At 43.1% G+C, this 19,632-nt stretch overlaps 1 protein-coding gene across 3 annotated transcripts in view; it reads left to right on the top strand.

The window, feature by feature from the left end:
- Window positions 1–19,632, top strand: part of PARVB (parvin beta) — a 49,355-nt gene that overhangs the window by 16,522 nt on the left and 13,201 nt on the right. For 2 of the 3 annotated variants that reach the window (XM_002190994.7, XM_072923697.1), the window contains exons 2-7: window positions 3,294–3,383; window positions 5,185–5,255; window positions 11,823–11,925; window positions 15,193–15,333; window positions 15,687–15,802; window positions 19,282–19,340. In XM_002190994.7, the coding sequence (XP_002191030.2) occupies window positions 3,294–3,383; window positions 5,185–5,255; window positions 11,823–11,925; window positions 15,193–15,333; window positions 15,687–15,802; window positions 19,282–19,340 (580 nt within the window). Of the gene's footprint in view, window positions 1–518; window positions 627–3,293; window positions 3,384–5,184; window positions 5,256–11,822; window positions 11,926–15,192; window positions 15,334–15,686; window positions 15,803–19,281; window positions 19,341–19,632 lie in introns of those variants that run through there. The other variant, XM_030263403.4, reaches the window with a different exon arrangement.

Here is a 19,632-nt window from a genome sequence, read left to right as displayed (position 1 = left end):
CCATCTTAGAATTTCTGACCCCCCTGTATAAAGTGAAAACCCCCCTGTACAAGTGTTAAAACCCCCCTGTACAATACTAAAAAATTTTCCCCTCTAATTTGTAACTACTTCTACTGTACTATCTAACCCTTTGTGACCGCTTCTTCCACCTTTAAAGTTGGTAACTCATTCCATGGCTCAAACTTAAAATCACAGCTGTTTTCAGCTGCCTGTCAGGGTTTAAAATGCTTCTGACTAAGGCCTGGAACTTCTGAAAATGTCTGAGGGACATTTTGAGTTCCAACATTCCTGATTGCAGGTGACTTCCTTGGGAAGCTCCACGTACAGCCAACAGCATCCCTTGGGCAGCCAGGGTGGGAAGGGAAGGATTCCTGGCTGGGACACGGCTGAGTGCGGTGTCCTCCCTGCTGGCCCCCGTCCCCAGCAGCTGGGAGCTGATCTCAGTGCCTGCTCCTGTGTCACCGTGCCCAAATTAGGGGGGGTTTGGCAGGCTGGAGGTGGCAGTGCCTTATCCAGTTGCTGCCACTCCGTCAGCATTCCGACACCCCATGGGCTCTGCCTGTGCCCTGTCCTTGCTGCTGGGGCCGGGATGGCCGGGCTGCTGTGCAGGAGGCGCAAAAAAGGAGGTAGGAAACCCTTCCTCTGTGGCAGGAATCTCTTCTGTGGACCCCCTGTGCTGGGCTCTCCCTGGGAAGGCAGATTTGGGAAGCTTTGTGCTGGCAGAGGATGTTTTGGTCCCATGGTAATGGTTTTTCTCTTCAAGCCAGGTCTTATAAGCTCTCAGAGATAAGCATTATACCCTTGATAGCTCAGCTACCTCAGGTGGTACAAAATAAGCAGGATGGCTCCCGTGACAGTGTTGGAGACAACAAGTTTTAATAAAAGGCAAAATAAAAAAGCTCTTACGGAGAAAAACCAAGCCAGGGCAAGAGGAGTGAATTGCTTAGGCGGGACTTTTTGGCTCCTGTCCGATTAGCTATTCTTAAATTTGAGGTGAAGTTCCCAAGGTCCTATGAGGTGTCTTCTAACCAAATTGAGGAGAGAAACTTGTGGACTTTTTTCCTTTTTAAGGGGACAAAGGGTAACTTGTTTACTTCATCAAGAGGGGGCACATTCCTATGCTATGGGATCTGGCACAGCTGCACATGGGCTGAAGACAAGTATGAAGGTTTTGTGTGGTTCTTTATGTCATGAGGGATGGGAGCTTAATACACAAATTTGCATTAATGTTTTCTTCCATTTTAGTGAATTGCTCCGAAACTAGGTATTTTTGTTAGGAAGAGTAGAGATAATTTTGATATTAAAAGTGTATCGCCTTATTTGAACTTTTGGGAATAAATCTAATTTAGCTGCATTTAGAAGTATTCTGGCTTGAAATGTATGCATAATTCTTTTTTTCATACACCTGCTCTGTGCCATGCATTCACTGCCCAGAGGAACTTAGCAGTTCCCCTCTACATTTGCAGAGCACTGGAAGCAGGGAATGCACTGAACTCACTGAACACTTGGCATTCCCAGAATGACAGCACTGCTACATCTAGAAATAAGACTGGTAGATCCTAAATAAGTCTGGCTTAATTGAAGTTTGGGCACTTAGAGTCCTAGCAGGGTTTTAAAAATCAGACTTCAGTTTCCACATGAATTGTCTTGTGCCTCCTGGTGGCATCACAATGTAGGAGTTATTGGGGTAGGAGAGTTCTAGTTGGGAATAATGCAAACAGGGCTGGGCAAGGCAAGTGGTTAGAGCTGCTTTGATCTGTTCTATGAGGCCTTCTTGCTCCCTGACTTTTTCAAGAAAATGAGAAGGAATGCTGAAAAGGGGAACTTAAGAATTTCTGCACCAGCATCTTTATTCAGGAGGTTAAATCTCAGCCTGAGGATGTTCTGTTTGCAGTGGGGAACCATGGGGCATAAACCATCAGGTCTCAAAATACAAGACTGGGGCTTGTTGCTTGCACTCCATAATGAGGATTTTAGTGGTGATCAGTGAACCAGAATTAAGTAACCTCTTAAGACTGCAATTAAGAAATGTGAGAATTTGTTTTAAGCACCTGTTTGAATTTTCTGTGAGGGAAGGAGTGGGGATTGCAGAGTATTCTTCCCTGTCCTCTGTGGCAGTAGGATCTCTCTTTTCCACTTCTATGGGGCGGGAAAACAGCAAGTCCTGGTGCAGAATTTTTTAACCTTCACAGACTGCATGCTAATGTCAAGCCTGTGGAATATTTTTCCAGTAGGAAAGGGGAATAATGGCTGCTCTTGAAGTGGAGAGCTTGCAGGGATCCTGTGACCATTATTTAACTGTTCCTCCTTTTCTTTCCTGAGAAAAGTTTGCCTAGCAAACCTTATTTATTTCCTTGTCCTTGCTTTTCCCTTGAAAGAGTGTGGGACCCCTCCCAAAAGAGACTGCACTACCACAAATGCTGCCACAAGGCATTTTAGTTCATGCTTACAAAGAACTGTCACTGAGAATTTAGGGCTGCTGTGGTTTCATGCCTTGTAATCAATGTCATCTGAGTTTAAGGGGAGATGTGCCTTGCAGAATGTGACAGTGTTACAGCAGTGCTGGTGCTTTTCTTACTGACAAGCTCTGGGAAAATACCAAAGGAATATTCAGTGTTTGTCCTCGAGTTTAGTTCCTTCCTAATGGCAGGATGTAGGGAAGTATTTTAACATCCATTTTATTTATGAGGCGTGCTTTACTGAGCTTCCCAATGACAGCTGTAAGTTTAGGACAGCTTGAAGTAAAAAAATTCTGATTTGTGTTCACCAGATCACGGCACATCTATTTTATCAAGTGGCAACACTGGAATGAAATAAATTTTCATTTTTATTTGGTGGGTCCGCCTGGATCTCTGAGGATTTAACAAGGCCAGTAGCAAGTGTTCTGCAGCTAGAAAGGGTGGTGATGAGTGGTGGTCGTGCTGTAAGAAAAGGGTTTTTTTTTACAGTTTGCCTGCTCTAGGCTGGAGCAATCCTGCAGGCAAAGCTCACACCCCTTCCTCCTGGAGAAACAAGCACTCTGAGCTGGTTCTTACCACAGAATTGGGTTCCTTGCTAAAAGTTTCCAGCCACTTCTGTGGTGGTTCTGTTCAATAGGAAGCTATAAAAGGATGTTACTTTTATTTTATTTTCCAGTGTGGCTGCAGTTCTTCATGCCATAAACTGTGGTCCTGTTCTGAAATGGATCTACCAGATGTTGTCTGTTATTATGGATGCCATCCCAAACCCCTACACCTACACCAACTTTGCATTTTTTTTCCACTTTCTGTTGTTTTTTTTTTCCTCCTATCCAGTGAGTGACCTCCAAGAAGAAGGTAAAAATGCCATCAATGCACCGATGAACCCAAGCACTGTGGACATCCATCCAGAAGACACGCTATTAGGTAAAGTTTGGTGCTGCAGGGGTGGTTTGTGAAGGGGGCCCACTGTGGCCCACACAACATTGCTTCACTGCTGGATGCAGATTGCCCAGTTGGAGCTGAGAGGATTGGGAGTGACAATTGAAAAAGGTTGCATGTTACTTGTAGATTAGAAATTAAAAAGGCTAAATGGAGTTTGAAGAGCAGTGCCAAGCGAGGTAGTTCATGGACTCTCTCCCATGTCCATCCCCATTCCCTCACTCTGAGTCCCTACAAGAGAAACAGCATAATTTAATAGCAAAAAGTGTTAAAACTTGTTGAAATTAACCACTTTTGTTTTTCTTGGCCACATATCTCTCAATCTACGCAATTAGTTGAAGCAAGCTAATCAAACATCAAGACAAATAATAAAGTAGTAAATTAAACCCAGAAAGTGTTATTCATTTGGATTTTCTGATTAGGAGAGTAGCAGGAAAGGCAAAGTACTTTTTTCCTAAGGTGTGGGTGAAGTGTAGGCTGTTCTTTGTTGATATGTCTGGACCAGGAGTGTCTGCAGTGATTTTTTTTTTCTGCATACCAATAAAGCTGGATATGTCTTTAGAAGATGCAGGACTGCTGCTGAAGGTCTGTCCTGCAAAGACATGACCATCACGAGTTCTGTGGTAAATCATGTTCTGTTACGGGTCAAGTCCTGCTCAGGGTTAGTGTTATGGGTGTCACTTCCTAATGATGGACTGCCTGACTCACCCTAGGCAGTAATGAGGAAGTAAATGAATGGATGGGAAAAAAGGCAGCAAAAGAATTAATGTTTTATTCATTTGTGCAAGTTTTTCAAGTGTGTTTAGGTAGTACAGTCTTATTTTTGTAACCAAAATGAAGAGCCCTGGAAAATACTGACCCCAAAATGTGTGGGTGAGGTCTAAAGTAACCAGTTGGATGCTGGTTACTAAATCCTGTGTGGTCAGTCTGGTGTCCAGGATGTGTCATGTTTCCCATCTGACAGCAGTGAGGTCTGGCTCTGCAGTGGGAAGTTACTGTAGTCTGGTCACTGCCAGGTTTTAGGGGTTCCCTGAGCTCTGATACCAAAACCCCTTCTTTATTGACCTGATAGAAAGAATTGAAAAATCAGTAGGAAGATTGGATTGCATATGGCTTGCCTTCTAACCATTAGAGAGCACTTCTCACCCATCTCATCAGCAGAAGAAACAGAGGACTTTACACCTGTGAAATCTATTTTATGTTCTTCCCCCATGTACCAGCACAGCTGCCACAAAGTGGGGTAATTTTATTTCATAAGCTTAATCAGAGGTTGAGGTGTTCCTGCACTCAGGAGCACGTGTGTGACCAAATTTGGGGGAACCAGAGGGTGGAGGCACAAACTCTCAGGCCAAATCTCAGCAGCTGCACTGAGTGTAGTGAGTGAAGCTCACTCTGTTCTTCCAGGTGCTGCAATCTGGGGCAGGTGTTTTCAATTAGAAATTAAATTCAAGCTGAGGGGAAGGAGAAAAGTAGTTCAGTGTGGTTTGGGTGTGTTACTCTGAATGTGCCCCACATGAGGACAGGGATTTTCCTGAAGCTTTCTGCACAGAGCAGGGGAAGGTCAGGGGGAGGCAGTCCTGGTTTGGGGAAGTGGGGCTGTGCTTTCTGCGTGTCTCTAAAACTGCCCGACGCCGGGGTCACAGGACATCCCCTGGCTAAGAGGATGAGCAGGCACTGCCATTTCTCAGTCAGCTGATGAGCCCCTTCGTCCTGTGGAGTTGTTGCAGTTTCAGCAGTGCACATTTGAAGTGGATCTCACTAAGGTTTTCCCCTCTTCCTTGGACAGAGGAGAATGAGGAACGCACTATGATCGATCCTAACTCAAAAGAAGACCCTAAGTTCAAGGAGCTGATCAAGGTAGGAAATCAATGTTTTGTCCTTCTTCAAACCTTTAACTAGTGAGCAGGAGTAATTTGCAAGCTGGTCACCCAAGAACACAGTTGAGGAATGGCAACTTGGTACTGGAATGTAGCTGTGGAAACTGAGAGGAAGGCCCACAACAAGGTAAGGGTAAAAGCAACAGGGAGAGGAGCAAGGAAAGGCTGAATGTCAGAGTGCTCATGGAGTTACAGAGCTCCATTGTCCATTTCTATCCTTGTGATGATCACAGCAAGGATCAGTGCTTGGCTTGAGTCTGCCATGAAATGTAGGTACCTTCTGTTTCTGAAAGCTGGGAAGGAGCTTTGCAAAGCATTAGTGAGGTTTCAGGAGAAGAAAGAGTAGGACTGAAATGTTAGGAGATAAGGAAGGGATCTCTTGTGTTCTGGGAAAGTTCGAACTGAGGTTCTTCTTGTCCTGTGTTGTGCCCTCAGTTTACCTGTGTGCTGGGTCAGGGATGGGTGGTTCTGAGTCTGTCTCATCACTGGACCCAGCTGCCTGGGGTGTTGATGAGGTGTGCACAGATGTGCTGATGTTAAATGAGACTTCCTGGCTCAGCAGTGCCCGTGGTTCCTGCCTGGCATGACAGAGGACTTACTCTGGAAGGACTCTTGTTTAGGAGAACCTTTTCTGTGCAGAAGGTTGTTGGGGTTAACATAGTGCAAGCTTGAGCATGAAGAGAAGGGATGGCGAGCCTGAACAAGTGTGATCCCTTTCAAAAAGGTATTTGTGCTAGTGTTACAGCTCCCACTACACTTCCCCTTCATTTCTTTAAAATAATTCTAAAAATCATATTGTTGGAAACAGCAATCCAGCTATATCTGTATGGCTATGAAAACTTTGGATAGTGTGTGCCATTTCCTGAGAGGGGGCTGAGATTGGGCATATTCCCTGCTGGAAACCTGATGCATCCTGGCTGCTTCCCCAAAGTCAACTGCTTCAGCAAATGCCTCAGCAAACTGCTCACCTGGTACATCTTTAAAACAAGCCCAGTGATCTGTTATTACCACTGCAATGATGTGTTTAGCATCACAAAACCACATCAAACTGAGCTTAGCAAGGAGCTGTGCTCAAATTTCTGTTCTAATTCACCGGGAGTATGTTGTGGTTTTTAATTAAGTGACTGCACATTCTTTCTTTAAGAAAGAATCCTAAAATCTAATCTAAATCCGTGAATTCTCTCAAAAGTGCAGTGGTCTTGCATCACCCTCTCAGAATGTAATGTGGTTTCTCTGCTAGTGGAGCAGTGATATTATCAGCTGAACAAGAGCCATTGCAGTGGAAGAACCAGAGGTACTCTGTGATTCAGGACACTTGATAGGGAGACCACATTTGCTTTTAAATTGTGAATTTTCCTGTTGAGTTTAATACAAGTTTGAGTCTTCCCTAGGTGCTGTAGTCCAGCAAGTTTTTTGTTTTTTTTTTTTCAGATTAAAGACCTGAAAAACCTCCAGAAGGAATGAAAACTAGGGCCAGAACACCACTTGAGGATGTTTGAGTGCATTGCAGAATCAGGTTCAGGGTCACTAGGCCAGTTCCCACTTGCACAAGGAGAGAGGTTCCAATGGAGTGGGATCACCTGGTGCAGGGAGCAGCATGGAACTGGAGACTGTTTCCTTGGGATCATCCCCAGAGGAGAGACGTGTTCTGTAGAGTGCCTGTGCAATTTAGCTAATTGCTAAAAACTTGCATACCTCTCAGCAGTTAGTTTTTACAGAGATTCAGCAGCATCCATGTGAATTCACACTGTGTTGGTGTCAGTCTGTAAGCCAAGGAGATGTTTGAATTATGCTGGCAAAGCTTATTTTATAGTACAGGATTTGTATAATGCAAAAAAAAAAAAAAAAAAAAAAAAAAAAAGTAATTTATTCCTTGTTTTCTATTCTTTGGTAATTCATGGCAATTTCCAGAGCCCCAGTGCTGGGTGAGAACTGCTGTGCTTTAGAAACTCAGCCAGCAGAAAAGTGTCTGCCCCGCGGAGCCTGAAAGGAAAGCTCTCCACGGGCTAGTGAGGAGTGGGAACTTGAATAGATGAAGTTTTTTATAGCTCTAAGTGGTTCCTTCTCTCTCTTTCCCCTCAGACAGGAATGTGCCAATAGCTGCAGCAGATCCTGGTGGCTTTTCAAAGCTGGCAGTGGGACTCGGTTTCATTGGGGCCAGCCCAGATCTCTTTCAGCACCAGAGTCAGACGTGCCAACAGCTTGCCGCCACTGATGCTGAGTGTTGCATGCAGTGGGGTAAATGGATCTCAGTGCAAAAGAAGCAGCAGAGATATCTGCTGCTGATGCTGCTGTAGTACCCCTTTGTCTCCACCAAATGTTGGTTTAATTTCTGCTAACCTCATGCCATAGGAATTGTATGCATTGTGGATTGGGCATTTGGAAGTGATTTTGACAGTGCCTTTGTGACTCTAGAGACACAGACTGTACAGCATTGTGGTCATACAGAGACCAGCAGATGAAAAACACAACAAAAACCTCACTTCTCTCTCATAGTAAAGCAAATATATCATCTCCTTGTTGAAGGCTGCTTAGTTGGGGATGTGAAAATACCTGCTTTAAGTCTTCTTGCACATATGAAAAACCAGGCCTGTAAGTGTTGTTCGCTATCACCGTGGACAGTTTTCTAAAAATAGTCACAATTTGTCAGTATGACGTGTTCAGCAGAGTTCCCTCTCTGACCAGCAGCTTTTTTAAACTCACTTCATTTACTCTGTGTGTAATGAAGATTTGGTACATGGCTGAACAGACCTAAAGGTGAAAATTCAAATCAGGGAAAGAGAGATGAGTTACTGGTTTTATTTATATGTGTGTATAAATATTGTGTTCACAAAATCCTCTCTTTTTAGTGTCTGAAATATGTGAGTTTCTTTTACTTGTCCAATATTTGCTCATTTTTTGTATTTCAGTAGGAAAAATATGAAAAAGAGCTTCTGCTAATTGAAGGCAAAATTTGAAAACATCAGCTTGCAAGAATTGGGTCCTGTTTGAAAGTGCCTTGACCCCAGGCAGCAAGCCACAGTTGTAGGGTGGTTTTCCTCCCTGCAAAGCTTTCTGTAAGATTGGCTTATAACTACAACAACTTCCAGCCTTTAAAAGACTCATCTAAACTTTTTACAGATCCAAACACTGCTCTGGACAGTGCCTGAAAAGAGTAAACATTCTCATTTGTAGTAAAACATTCACTGTCCTAGAAGATACTGACTTTTCCCATGTCTGGTTTTATGGTTTGGTTTTTTTTTTTAGATTTACTGAGGTGAAGAGAAAACCAAAATGAGTCCACTGCCCTTTGGCATGTGGTTTGTCACATGTGCCCAGATAAAACCGAGCTCCCCAAATGCTCTGTGGTTGCTTTTGGCAAGAAGAAGCCTTCCCCTTGGTTACAGGATGTCAGTGCTTTGTGCTTAGCCACGAGGCCTGAATGTGAATTTTTGCTATTAATTTTCATGCTCAGCCCTGAAGCCAGTTTCATACCTTCGATCTCTGCTTCCTGATTTCCCCAGAAGCTGAGGGGAAGTGGGTCATTGAAGCCAGGGTTTTCCTTCTGGGCTGTTTTTCGTGGCTGGGCTTCCTGTTTTCCCATTGTGCCAGATGTGTTCATGCATTTTGTGTTGTTTTGCATTTTTTCCACTACTGTACGGAAGTGACTGTGGGGTCCTTATGCCCTTGAACTCTGAATTTTTACAGCTACAAGTGCACGTGTCTGAGCATTTGGTCCAGTTCAAAAGTGCCTTAGATGAATGCAGATATGCAGGAAATGTCAGGCATGGTTGTGAGGACATCAGAATATCATATTAAATTTTTAAAACCGCAGTACTAGCTCCAAATATTACAGAAGGCTGTAGAAAACTAGCTTTTTATGAGCCCAAAATGTAATATTGAGCTACAGCTCAATATTATGAATAGTAATAGGAATTCAATAGGATGAAGTGCAAGCACAGGAAGGAAGGAATGGGTAGAGGAGTGTGAGACCAGAAAAATTGAGGCTAAGCATCTTTTCATGCATAGGAAAAGCTCTTGCCTGCTTCCCACCAAGCATCAATGTGCCTGTGTCAGGCTGTTAAAATTTTGAGACATTCAGGTTATTGAATATTTCCTGCTTCTGCATTTTTATGAAGGAGAAGTCACAAAGAACTGGAGAGAGCTGACATTCCATGAGCAGAGTCAGAAACTATTCCTGCACCTTCGTCGTTCCAATAAGCAGTACAGTGTTTCCTCTGTAAAGGCTTAAAAAAAAATAAAATCTGTGCTGAAAAATTTTTCCAGGTTTCTAATTAAGACATAATCAAGAAATCAAGAAAGGCTTGGGATATTTTTAATTACAGTACTTTCCAGTCTTCAGCAGCTGTTAAAAAAAACCACTTTGCAAGCTCATTTTTTCTAGTGGAGCTGAAGCTGTAGTCTGAATAGTAGAGAAGTTATATGTTCTTTAGGATATTTTTCTTTGATTTGGGTACTAAACTGTTAAAATAGTAAAATAATTATGGCTAGACCTGTTTAATTTGTCTTTTTAATTTTTTTACCTGAAGATTTTTAGTGCCAAATTTTTTGTGAAACATTTAATTAGCACATAGCATAAGTATTTTGCTTTTTTAAGACTCTGTACTGTTATTCCTGTGCATCTGCACTGTTGGAAATGGGATGTTGGAGCGTAGATTTTATTCTTTTATTTTTAATTCCTTGGCAGCTTTTAGATTCTGACTTCAATACCATTCAACACAGGACAAACAAAATAAAATGTTTATTAATAGTTTCAAATAGTTTAGCATCCTGAGTCTTTCTTTAACAAAGCTTTTGAGAACTTCTTGAAATCCAGCCTTTTAGAGGGACTGTAATGGGATCTGATTATTAAATATCTTCTGTTGAGCTTCAGATAATTTTTGAAAGTCTGTATCTCGCAGAAGACCTAAACCTTTTATGATTCTGATTTCTTCAGTTGATTTTTTTCATGGATGTCTGTGTTTCGAGCTTGTACAGTTATGGGATTAGGGAGTCACCTTGAAAAAAATCTTTCTGGATGATGTCTTGTTATCTATGACTGGTTTTTCTGTGTAACTGAAGTTTTTGAGGTGAAAAATAGCATTGTGCTTCTCATTGGCTTCCAGCTGTGGTGATCCTTTGCTGATTTGTCCTGGGGGAGCAATGAGGGGGGTGATGCTGCTGCTGCAGAGCTCATCCCTGTGCATCCATATGTCCTCAGTCACCTCCCCTCTTCTTGTCCCTGTGTGAGGGAAGACCACTTCTGAGACAAGCTGCTGATATTGAATAGTGAATAACTTAGCAGAAAACCTTTATTTTTAAAGGCAGGTCTTTGGAACAGGGTCATTTTTTATTATTGAGGTTTTAATCCTTCTGGACAGATGGCAAAGGTGATTTACGTAGGTGAGCATTGATGATGATCCTTGCTTTCCATGGATTGAGCACTTGCCAAATCACTCAGCTAAAACTTGCCACTAACATACTGTCCCTATTTTTAGAGCTGACTTTCAGCCCTGTGTATTTTCAGCATGCTTTGGAAGTACTGAAGACATGGATTAGAGGTGCATGAAGCATTAGTATTTAATGTTTGGCTTGTAAACCTTTTCATGGTCACTAAGCCTAGCCAGATTTATTTGAGGTTTTTAGGTTGAATGAACATCAGTAGCCAGGCTGAATGCCCTTGTGACCAACATATTCAGATGCTCTTGTTCCCTAGGATTCCCAGGGTGGCTGTTTTTCACTGCAAGCCTGCATATTTTTTGCTTATTTGCTTTTGTTTCATGACCTCTTGTATAATAAAACCCCAGAACCTTTGAGGCAGAAATATGGAGTCTAATCAGAAAGTGAATTTAAAGAATCTGCAACTTTATATGATGCAAATTAAAGATTACAGAATCTTTAAAGGAAGTTTATTGTTTCAGGTGGCTCTAGTCAATGGATTTCTCACATTTGTGATTGGCAATACTCTTAGGGAACCTAGGAAGTAGCAGGAGTTAACATTGTGTCTCTTCCTACAGAAATGTGTTACTTTTGTGAAAATAATTTAAATTTCTAAGTAATAAATTGGAGGAGACTGTTACTACCAGCTTCAAATAGTCAAGGCTTGTTTTCCTGTAACTGTTCAGAAATAATTGTCTTTGGCACCTGGGAAACTTAGCTCAGTTCCTTTACTTTTTAAAGATTCTTTATGCTTATTCCTGTTTTACAGGTGACTGACTGGTTTTCATAGTTATGGTAGTCAGCATATGGGAACTGTTAAAATTGTAAAATGGTTATCAAGACCCATTTGACCAAGAGTTTAATTCTGGACTTTCGTATTCTGCAATAGGCAAGGATAAAATGCCTTGTCCTGTTGTCAGGACAATCAGATTAAAAGCACTAGAGGACAATCAGATGCTTTTATTCTTTTTTTTTTTTTTTTTTTTTTTGATCAAGTCTCATCTCTGCAAATTGGAAATACGACATGTGCTTGCAGTTCACCTATTTTATAGTCCTGATCACTGCCTTGAATTAAAGGAACATATTTCGGTTGTTTTTAAACATTTGCCTCCTTTTTCTGTGCTTGCAGGTTCTTATTGACTGGATTAATGATGTGCTGGTGGAAGAGAGAATCATTGTCAAACAGCTTGAAGAGGACCTTTATGATGGGCAGGTGCTGCAAAAGCTGCTGGGTGAGTGAGAAGGTGACCCCAAAGACTGGGAGGGCCCAAAATTAACCTCTCCCAAAGCTGCAGACTGTGCAGTAACTCAACATGTGATGAGATGGTTGATGTCACTGAAAGCTGCTTCAGCTTCTCCATCTGTTTTCCTCAAGCTGCTGAGAGGGGAGGAAATCCAGATGATTCCTGATCTGTTTTGTGGACTAACTGTGGTCCAGGCAGCTGAAAAATGGGGTAGAAAAGGTATGAAGAGGTTTGTGTTTGTGGTGCCAAGCAGAAGCCATGTGGTCCAAAATTTTGTCAGTGTATTTTACTTTTGGGCTGAGAGCTGTTTTGCGGTCCTGATAGTAATTAGTTCTGGGGTAGAGAAAAAGAGAAGGCATGGCAGCAGGCATGTGCTCAAAATGTGCATTCCTGTGTGGATGACACATGAGGGGTTGCACTCTGAGAATTTGGGATTTTGCAACCCCCTTCTATCTTTGCAATGTGTGTGTTGGTGCAGGAAGCACAGTGGAGAAGACTCAGGATAATCCAGTGACTGTTATGCTTTTAGAAAACGAAGAGGCTTGAGGCTTCCAGTACTGTGTAAATCCACACTTTTTGTTAGCCAGGCTGCTCTCAGCTCCCTTCTGATGTGTTTTCAGGAGTGGGCTGGGCTGTGGGGGGGTGTGTGTGTATGCCACAGTGGGGCAGGAGGACCTCATGCTGCTGCTTCCACTGGTTGCTGGATTTTCTGCACGGGTCCCTTAAATGAGAGGTGCTTTGATGAGCATCCACAAGCTTTTAAATTTAGTTAATCATAATTAGCTTTGTGTGCAGTTGAAACTCCTCAAAAATAATAACTTGAGGAATGAAGCAAGAGTACTTTCAGCACTTCTGGATTAGCCTGTAGCCAGGAGCCTCCAAATGTGGTATGGATCAGCATTGTACAGGTAATTTAAACTGGGGAGTATTTGCTTGGATCCAGCTGCTCTTCAAAACTCTGTGGAGCTGGGGGAAGGGCTGGAGCACCAGGAGGGGCTGAGGGAGCTGGGGGGGCTCAGCCTGGAGAAAAGGAGGCTCAGGGGGCCCTTCTGGCTCTGCACAGCTCCTGACAGGAGGGGACAGCCAGGGGGGATTGGGCTCTGCTCCCAGGGAACAGGGACAGGACAAGAGGAAATGGCCTCAAGCTGTGCCAGGGGAGGTTCAGGTTGGATATTGGGACATTTTTTTTGCACTGAAAGGGTGGTTAAGCCTTGGCACAGGCTACCCAGGATGGTGTTGGAGTCACCATCCCTGGAGGCGTTCAGAAATCATGCGGGTCTTGCACTTGGGGATGTGGTTTAGTGGTGAACTTGGCAGTGCTGGGTTAGTGCTGGGACTCGGTGATCTTAAAGGGTTTCTTCCAGCTTTCCAAATGGTTCTATGGCTCTTTGTGTAATCAGTCAGATGTAGCACATCTGACAGGAGGAAAGATGGACCTGGACATCTTGCAGCCTGAGATCTTTTACTGCACCAGCTCTTACTCACTTCCTTCATTTTGGGCCCCTGCTGGAGAGCCTCTCCTCTGACCTGGAGCTATCAGAGCTCAGCCCCAGCCTTGTGCTGTTCTCAGCAATGTCTTTGTGCCTTCCTGCACCTTCCTTCTCCCTTCTGGAAAAACTAACAAGGTGTGGTCATTAAACTTCAAGCATTAGTTAACCATTCTTTGTGAGAGAGAGGTGTTTTGTCTTGATAGCCAGGCCCCTAAAAAAAAAAAAAAGGATGAAAGACAACAGCTTATCAATGGGCTTATGCTGAAGTGGTTTGAAGTAAGATTTTAGTAAATGACTGATGGAGGTGGAGCTCCTTGTTTGGTTATTTTTGTCAAGGTTCAAGCAATGCCACTCAGAGAAGCTGGAATGGCCTGGTACATGTGATGTTAGTGTCAAAGGAAATAAATTTGTTTGCTGACTGATAGGTAACTTGGGCTGAGAATAGGCAGGAGTCTTAACATGTGACTGAAAAATTATTTTGCTTGTTTTGATAATATTGATAAAATAATATTGATTAAAAATTTTCCTACTTTGGATTGCTGGAAATAGTCAAGATGTTCAAAGCATTTGTTAGTTGATATCCTGCAAGTCTGTTCTCCTTGGGTTACTAGAATGCTTTTGTGTTGCTCCCACTTTAAAAAACAAACAAATAAAAAAGGTATCTTCAGCTAGATAAAACATCCAGAAGAAGCATACTCTTGAACTTGAGAGCAGAAATATATCCATTGTTGGAAAAAGGAATTTTGACAACTCTAAAACATCTCTGAAAGAGTCTTCAGATTGTTTAGAACCTCATTTTGTGTATACAGTTTTGGTGAAGCATGTTTTTTTGTTTTAGAGAGTGGAATAGTATATAATTGGAGCATGGCCAAACAGTCCTGGCCTCCTGGGCAGATCACAGTGAGTTTGGCCACATTATTTATGGGTGTGGAGGGAGAGGAGAGATCAGCTGTTCCCATTGCTCTCATGGCTGGAGGACTCTACCCCTCTCTGCTTTTTCTTTTTGTAGAGAATTTTGGCTCCTGTCTCTTTTGCAAGGGCTACAACACAGAGGAAGAGAAGAATGAGTTGTCTATGACTTTGGCCACAAATAATTACCTTACATGAACAGAACTGAAATTTTACTAATGGAATTTTACACATTTTCCTGCATTATTTCATTCTGGAAGTAGTCAACTATGATGTGACATTATCAACAACATGACAAGATTGTACCAATTTACTTTTTAAATTAGTTCCACTGAGCTAATCCTGGGTCATGTGAGTCTTGAGGGTTTGAGGATACAAAATGTGCTTTAGCTGAAATTCATACCTTCAGATAACTTGAAATAAGGCTTGTCAAGTTGAAGTAAATGTTCACACAAAATGTTTCCCATTTATTGTCCTAAACTAACTTTAAAAAAGTCCTTTACACCTGTGCAGATTCCTTGTGCAGTGAAGGCTGTGTTGTGCCAAATACTTTTCTGCAGTGAAAGAAATTGGGAGTTATAATTAATATTGCTGTTAGCTGAAAGTTGTTACATATTTTGACACCTGATTGATGAGCATGTTCAGAGTCAGACTTTACCAGTTTTGTCACATTTTTATTGGAACTGACACACTTTGTTGAAAGTTTTACTTCCAGCTATTTTTCCTTCCAAGGGAAATAATTCTCTTAGAAAAGTCCTAGTGGACTTAAGTGATCTGTGCTTGTTATCTCCACATAGTTTAATTTGGTTTTGTCTGCCTTTTTTATGTATTTATTCTGTTTGTTTTTCAAATGCAGAAAAATTGGCTGACCGTAAACTGAATGTGGCAGAGGTGACACAATCTGAAATTGGCCAGAAGCAGAAGTTGCAGACGGTCCTGGAAGCTGTCCATGATTTACTCCGACCCCATGGCTGGACAATCAAGTGGAATGTTGACTGTAAGGACCCTTATTGTATTTTCTATCTCAGTACGTGTGTTATCACTTAGGAAGTCTGCTAAGAGCAATTTTCCACAGTATCCTCCAGTGTAGTAAAAAACAAGTGGGCTAGGTGTGCCAGTCTGTGATCAGAGAGGGTTGGGACTTGTAAATTATATTTAAAGGAAGGGCTTAATCTAGGCTTTGCTACCTGTGAAATTACATTAGTAAATGGAATGATTAGTAATTCAGGAAAAAGAGGAAGAAGGATATAAAGACTGTGTTGACCAAAAGCATTTTTCACTGCCTTTTGCCCCTGGAGCTGTTGGTTTAAAATAACACCTCAGTGTCTTCATTTTCCTTTTTCCCTGCAGCCATCCATGGCAAGAATTTGATTTCCATCCTGCACCTTCTGGTGGCTCTGGCCATGCATTTCCGAGCTCCCATCCGGCTGCCTGAGCACGTGTCTGTGCAGGTGGTGGTTGTGCGGGTGAGTACCAGCTCCCACCCATTGAACCCCATATTTTGTGGCTCAGAAAATGTGTGTCCCACTTGTTTGGTGAGCCCCATGCCTGGGAATGCGTTTTTGGGTTGCATGTGCTTTAATGAGATCCCCCCAAGGACACCACATTTTTAGTAGGTTTGGGGCCACCCTTTGCAATTGCAGATAGCAAGCTCAAAGCGTGCCATGGGATTTTGTATAAGGGAGCATTGGGCTTGTAATTTCTGCCACCCTGGTACAGGTCTTTTTGGCCATGCATTTTTTGCAGAGAAGCCATTGAAAGCTGAACAGCACAGGAAGGAGTTCCAGCACATAAAATCCCCCCAGTCTGGATTGCCTGTTAGCAGTGTTGTTTTTCCCTGATGACTTCATGTGCAGACTTAGCCACCTTGTTTTCCTTGGCGTGCCTGATAGGCTTTCATCATTTCTTTCACAGTCCTGTGTTTTTGTTAGCTTTCCTTAGATATGGGGCAGAGATCTGACCTAAGGAGCCCTGACTGCTTCCCCCCTGCCCTAGATACTGCTCTGGTTATTCCTTTCTCTGCTTTGTGTCAGCCTTTCCCTCTACTAAGGCTCTACTTTCAAGCATCTTTACCTCTTCTTTTTCCTTGCCTTCTATCCCAGTGAAAGCTTTCCATGGGAACCCAGTTTTTCTCCCAGCAGGCAGATGTGTTCCAGCTGCCACTCTGCTCTGCAAGTGCCATTTACTGTTATAGCTGAGTTTGCTATCAAGAATGAAGAAGATAAAGTGATCCCACACCCTGTTTTGCACACCTGGATCCCCTTACAAGAGGCAGGGTGGTTGATTAGATGAGCTTCATTTTGCTTTATATTTAAGTAACGGTGTTCTCCGTCTTGAGGTGACAGATATGTTGGGGTTTTTTTAATTAAAAATAATTGATTTAGAGATTGAACTACAGCTATTTCTCAATCTGGGTCTGTCAAACAATGCACTATCCTTTTTTGGTCCTGTACTGTTAGTTTGCTCAGAAACCCATGAGCATTTTAGAAATTACTTTCTGTTTTACCTTCTTTGGCAGGAAGAACCTTTAGCTATCTATCTATCTAATCTATCTAATCTTTCCATATTATGTGGAACAACTACGAGACCAACCCAGCAGAAAACCACTTATTTTTTTATTATTTCATAATGGCCTCCATGACATAGCCCCTCTCAAGAGCAGAGTTCCTGAAACAGTTACTTGGAAGTAACTTGAAAGCCTTTTTGAAATCAGCCTCTAAAATTAGTTTTCTTGCTGGTTTCTTTGTCTGAAATAGGAAACTGGGGAGCCATGGCAATGTATGCTCAAGTTATTTAAGAAGGGTCCTGGCAGAGCAAGGTTTAAGGTGGGCTTTCTAGTTAAAATCCTGTGAGCAACTCTAAGTGCTAAGAGTCTAGGGTGATACATGATTTAATGCTGGTGCCACTCAGCATATGCCTGTCATTCCAGCCCTCCACAGTGTGGGCAGGGAGGAGAGAAACTCTGTTGGTTTTGGTGGTGCTTCCAGTGAGGACTGAAAATGCTGAGATTTTCCAGCTGATTTGACTGCCTGCTATTCTAAATGTAAGGTTGCATGGTGAAGAGATACCCTAATTCAGGAAAACAAAACAAAAAAAAATCTCAGAATGAACTGGGAAAAGTGTCCTTAAGGCTCGCTGTATTGGTTAGTTTTGCATGGCTCAGGAATTGCCATCTTTTATGCTTAGCTTGCTTCAGCCTCATTCTTAAAATTGCAGCATGTCCCACCTCGGTGCTGCTGGGAGATCTGGGGTATTTTGACAGTAATTCCCTTTTAGTCTGAGTTGCAGACTGAAAGGTCATAGTCAAGGCAGAATGAAGAATAAATGTGTCTGGTGCCAGTGGTGGAAGGAATCAACATTTTATCAAGGAATGGCATTTGCTTTTGGATTGCAAGGTCAGGACACGTAGGCTTGCTGTGAGAGCAGCATGCTCAGCTGCCTGGGCAGTGTTTCCTTTTCCACCAGCTGGGCAGCCAGTGCTAAAATCCATTCCTCTTTCTTACCAGGCACTTGGAGCACTGCTCATCACTTACTGAGGTTTTGTTCACAGGTTGCACCATCCTCTCCCTGGGGTTCAGGGTGCCTGGAAGGTCCCGAGCCCTGCGTTAATAAAGCAGAGACGTGGTGGGATGGAATAAAGACAGCATTGTTTTGTGTGCAGGAAAACACTGCCCTGTCAGATACCTCCTTATTTTTCCATCCATGCTGTCATGCTGGCTTTTCCCCCAAAGCTCCTGGCGAAGTTCCCATGGCTCCCTGGGGGGAGCAGGATGAGATAGGAGTGAGATAGGGAAGTGAGGGCTGTGAAGACGTGGCCAGCTGGCAACACAAAAACCCAGGCCCCCCCATGCCTCCAGCCAGGCTCCCTCCCTTCCAGCAGCTCTGCCTGCCTTCTTTCATTCACCAGGGAGTGGAAGGGCAGGAATTCCTCTTACAGGTTTTTAGATTTCATTTCTCAAACTGCTTCTAGGGAAGGATGTGTTTCTCCTCAAGGCTGTTCTCCCTAGTAAGTTCTTGCTTGAAGTTCATCTGGTGAAAACGATTGAGATGGTAAAGATGTACAGAGCTTGTGCCTGGGGGGTTTGTTTCCCTTAACCCTCCCCTAAGTCATTCTGACAGACCTGGTTCCTAGATGGCTGCTGAGATTTGAGCTCTTTCTGTCAGCTTTTGGAGCACAGAGAAGGGAGGAAAAAAATTCCACCATTCAGACATAGTTTTGAAAGGAACCCATGGAGATGCTAAGCAAGATTTTCACTCTGTGAAAGCACTTCCACCCTCTGAGGTATTTTGAAACTCTCTCAACACATACTATTTCTCTGTAGTAGAGACTCCTTATTCATGCAGAAGATTATGCTAAGAAGAGATAACCTGGTATTGGGGAGGTACTGTTCATTGTGAAATCATTAGCTGAGCTTTCTGTGCTCCCTGTGTTTCCTTGGAGGATGTGTGTGTCCCTGTCAGGTGTGTGGCAGTGGCCCCGGTGCCAGGCCCTATCCTGGAGAGCTGTGGCAGCCCTGGTGTGGGAGCAGCCCTGGTGTGGGAGCAGCCCTCTGTGTCATTTCTGTCCCAGAAGAGTCAGGGTGGCAGATGTGCCAAGCTGCTGCCTGGCACCGTGATGTGACCAGCTGCCCTGCGGGGATCTAAGGTGGGGCTGACAAACTCTAAATTGTGTTCCAGGCATGCTGTTGACTGTGGTCTGAGGAGGAGGATTGTCAGTGAGGCAGTTAGCTGCAAATATAGGTGTAAATACATGTCCCAAACATCCCTTTGGCTGTCAGCCTGATCAATGCCACTGTTCTGGGGGTGAATCCTCCTGTGTCGGCTGTTTCACTTCTGCCTCTGTGAAACTTAGTGAATTCATCCACTTCTGTCCTCTGGTGCTCTGAAAGATGCTGAATGAGCCTCTGGTGAGCTTCTCCTTTGCTAATTCCATCTTCCTTTCCAGAAACGTGAAGGCCTCCTTCAGACCACTCATGTTTCAGAGGAGCTGACGACCACGACAGAGTAAGCACAAAATGCTTCTGTGCAGGATGTGAGACCATTTCTAAGCATGAGATAGAAGTTTAATCATCCCTTATCCTTGCTAAATTAATGAAGTCCTTTCATGTGGTGCTTTTTTAACTACATGTAATTGACTTGGTCTCTGAAAATACGCTACAAGGGTGAAGTGTCCTCTGGAAATTCTTGTGTCTTAGAAGCTTTTAAATTCCCAAAACACACAAAAGTTACTTTTGTGAGCCATTTTTTCCCCCTGCCTACTGGATGTAGCTATATATATATATCTGCTTTCTGCTTA

The sequence above is a fragment of the Taeniopygia guttata genome, chromosome 1A (genome assembly GCF_048771995.1).
Source record: "Taeniopygia guttata chromosome 1A, bTaeGut7.mat, whole genome shotgun sequence".
Lineage (NCBI taxonomy): Eukaryota > Metazoa > Chordata > Aves > Passeriformes > Estrildidae > Taeniopygia > Taeniopygia guttata.
The sequence above is the reverse complement of the archived record's forward strand: the minus strand, read 5'-3'. Positions and strand labels throughout refer to the sequence as shown.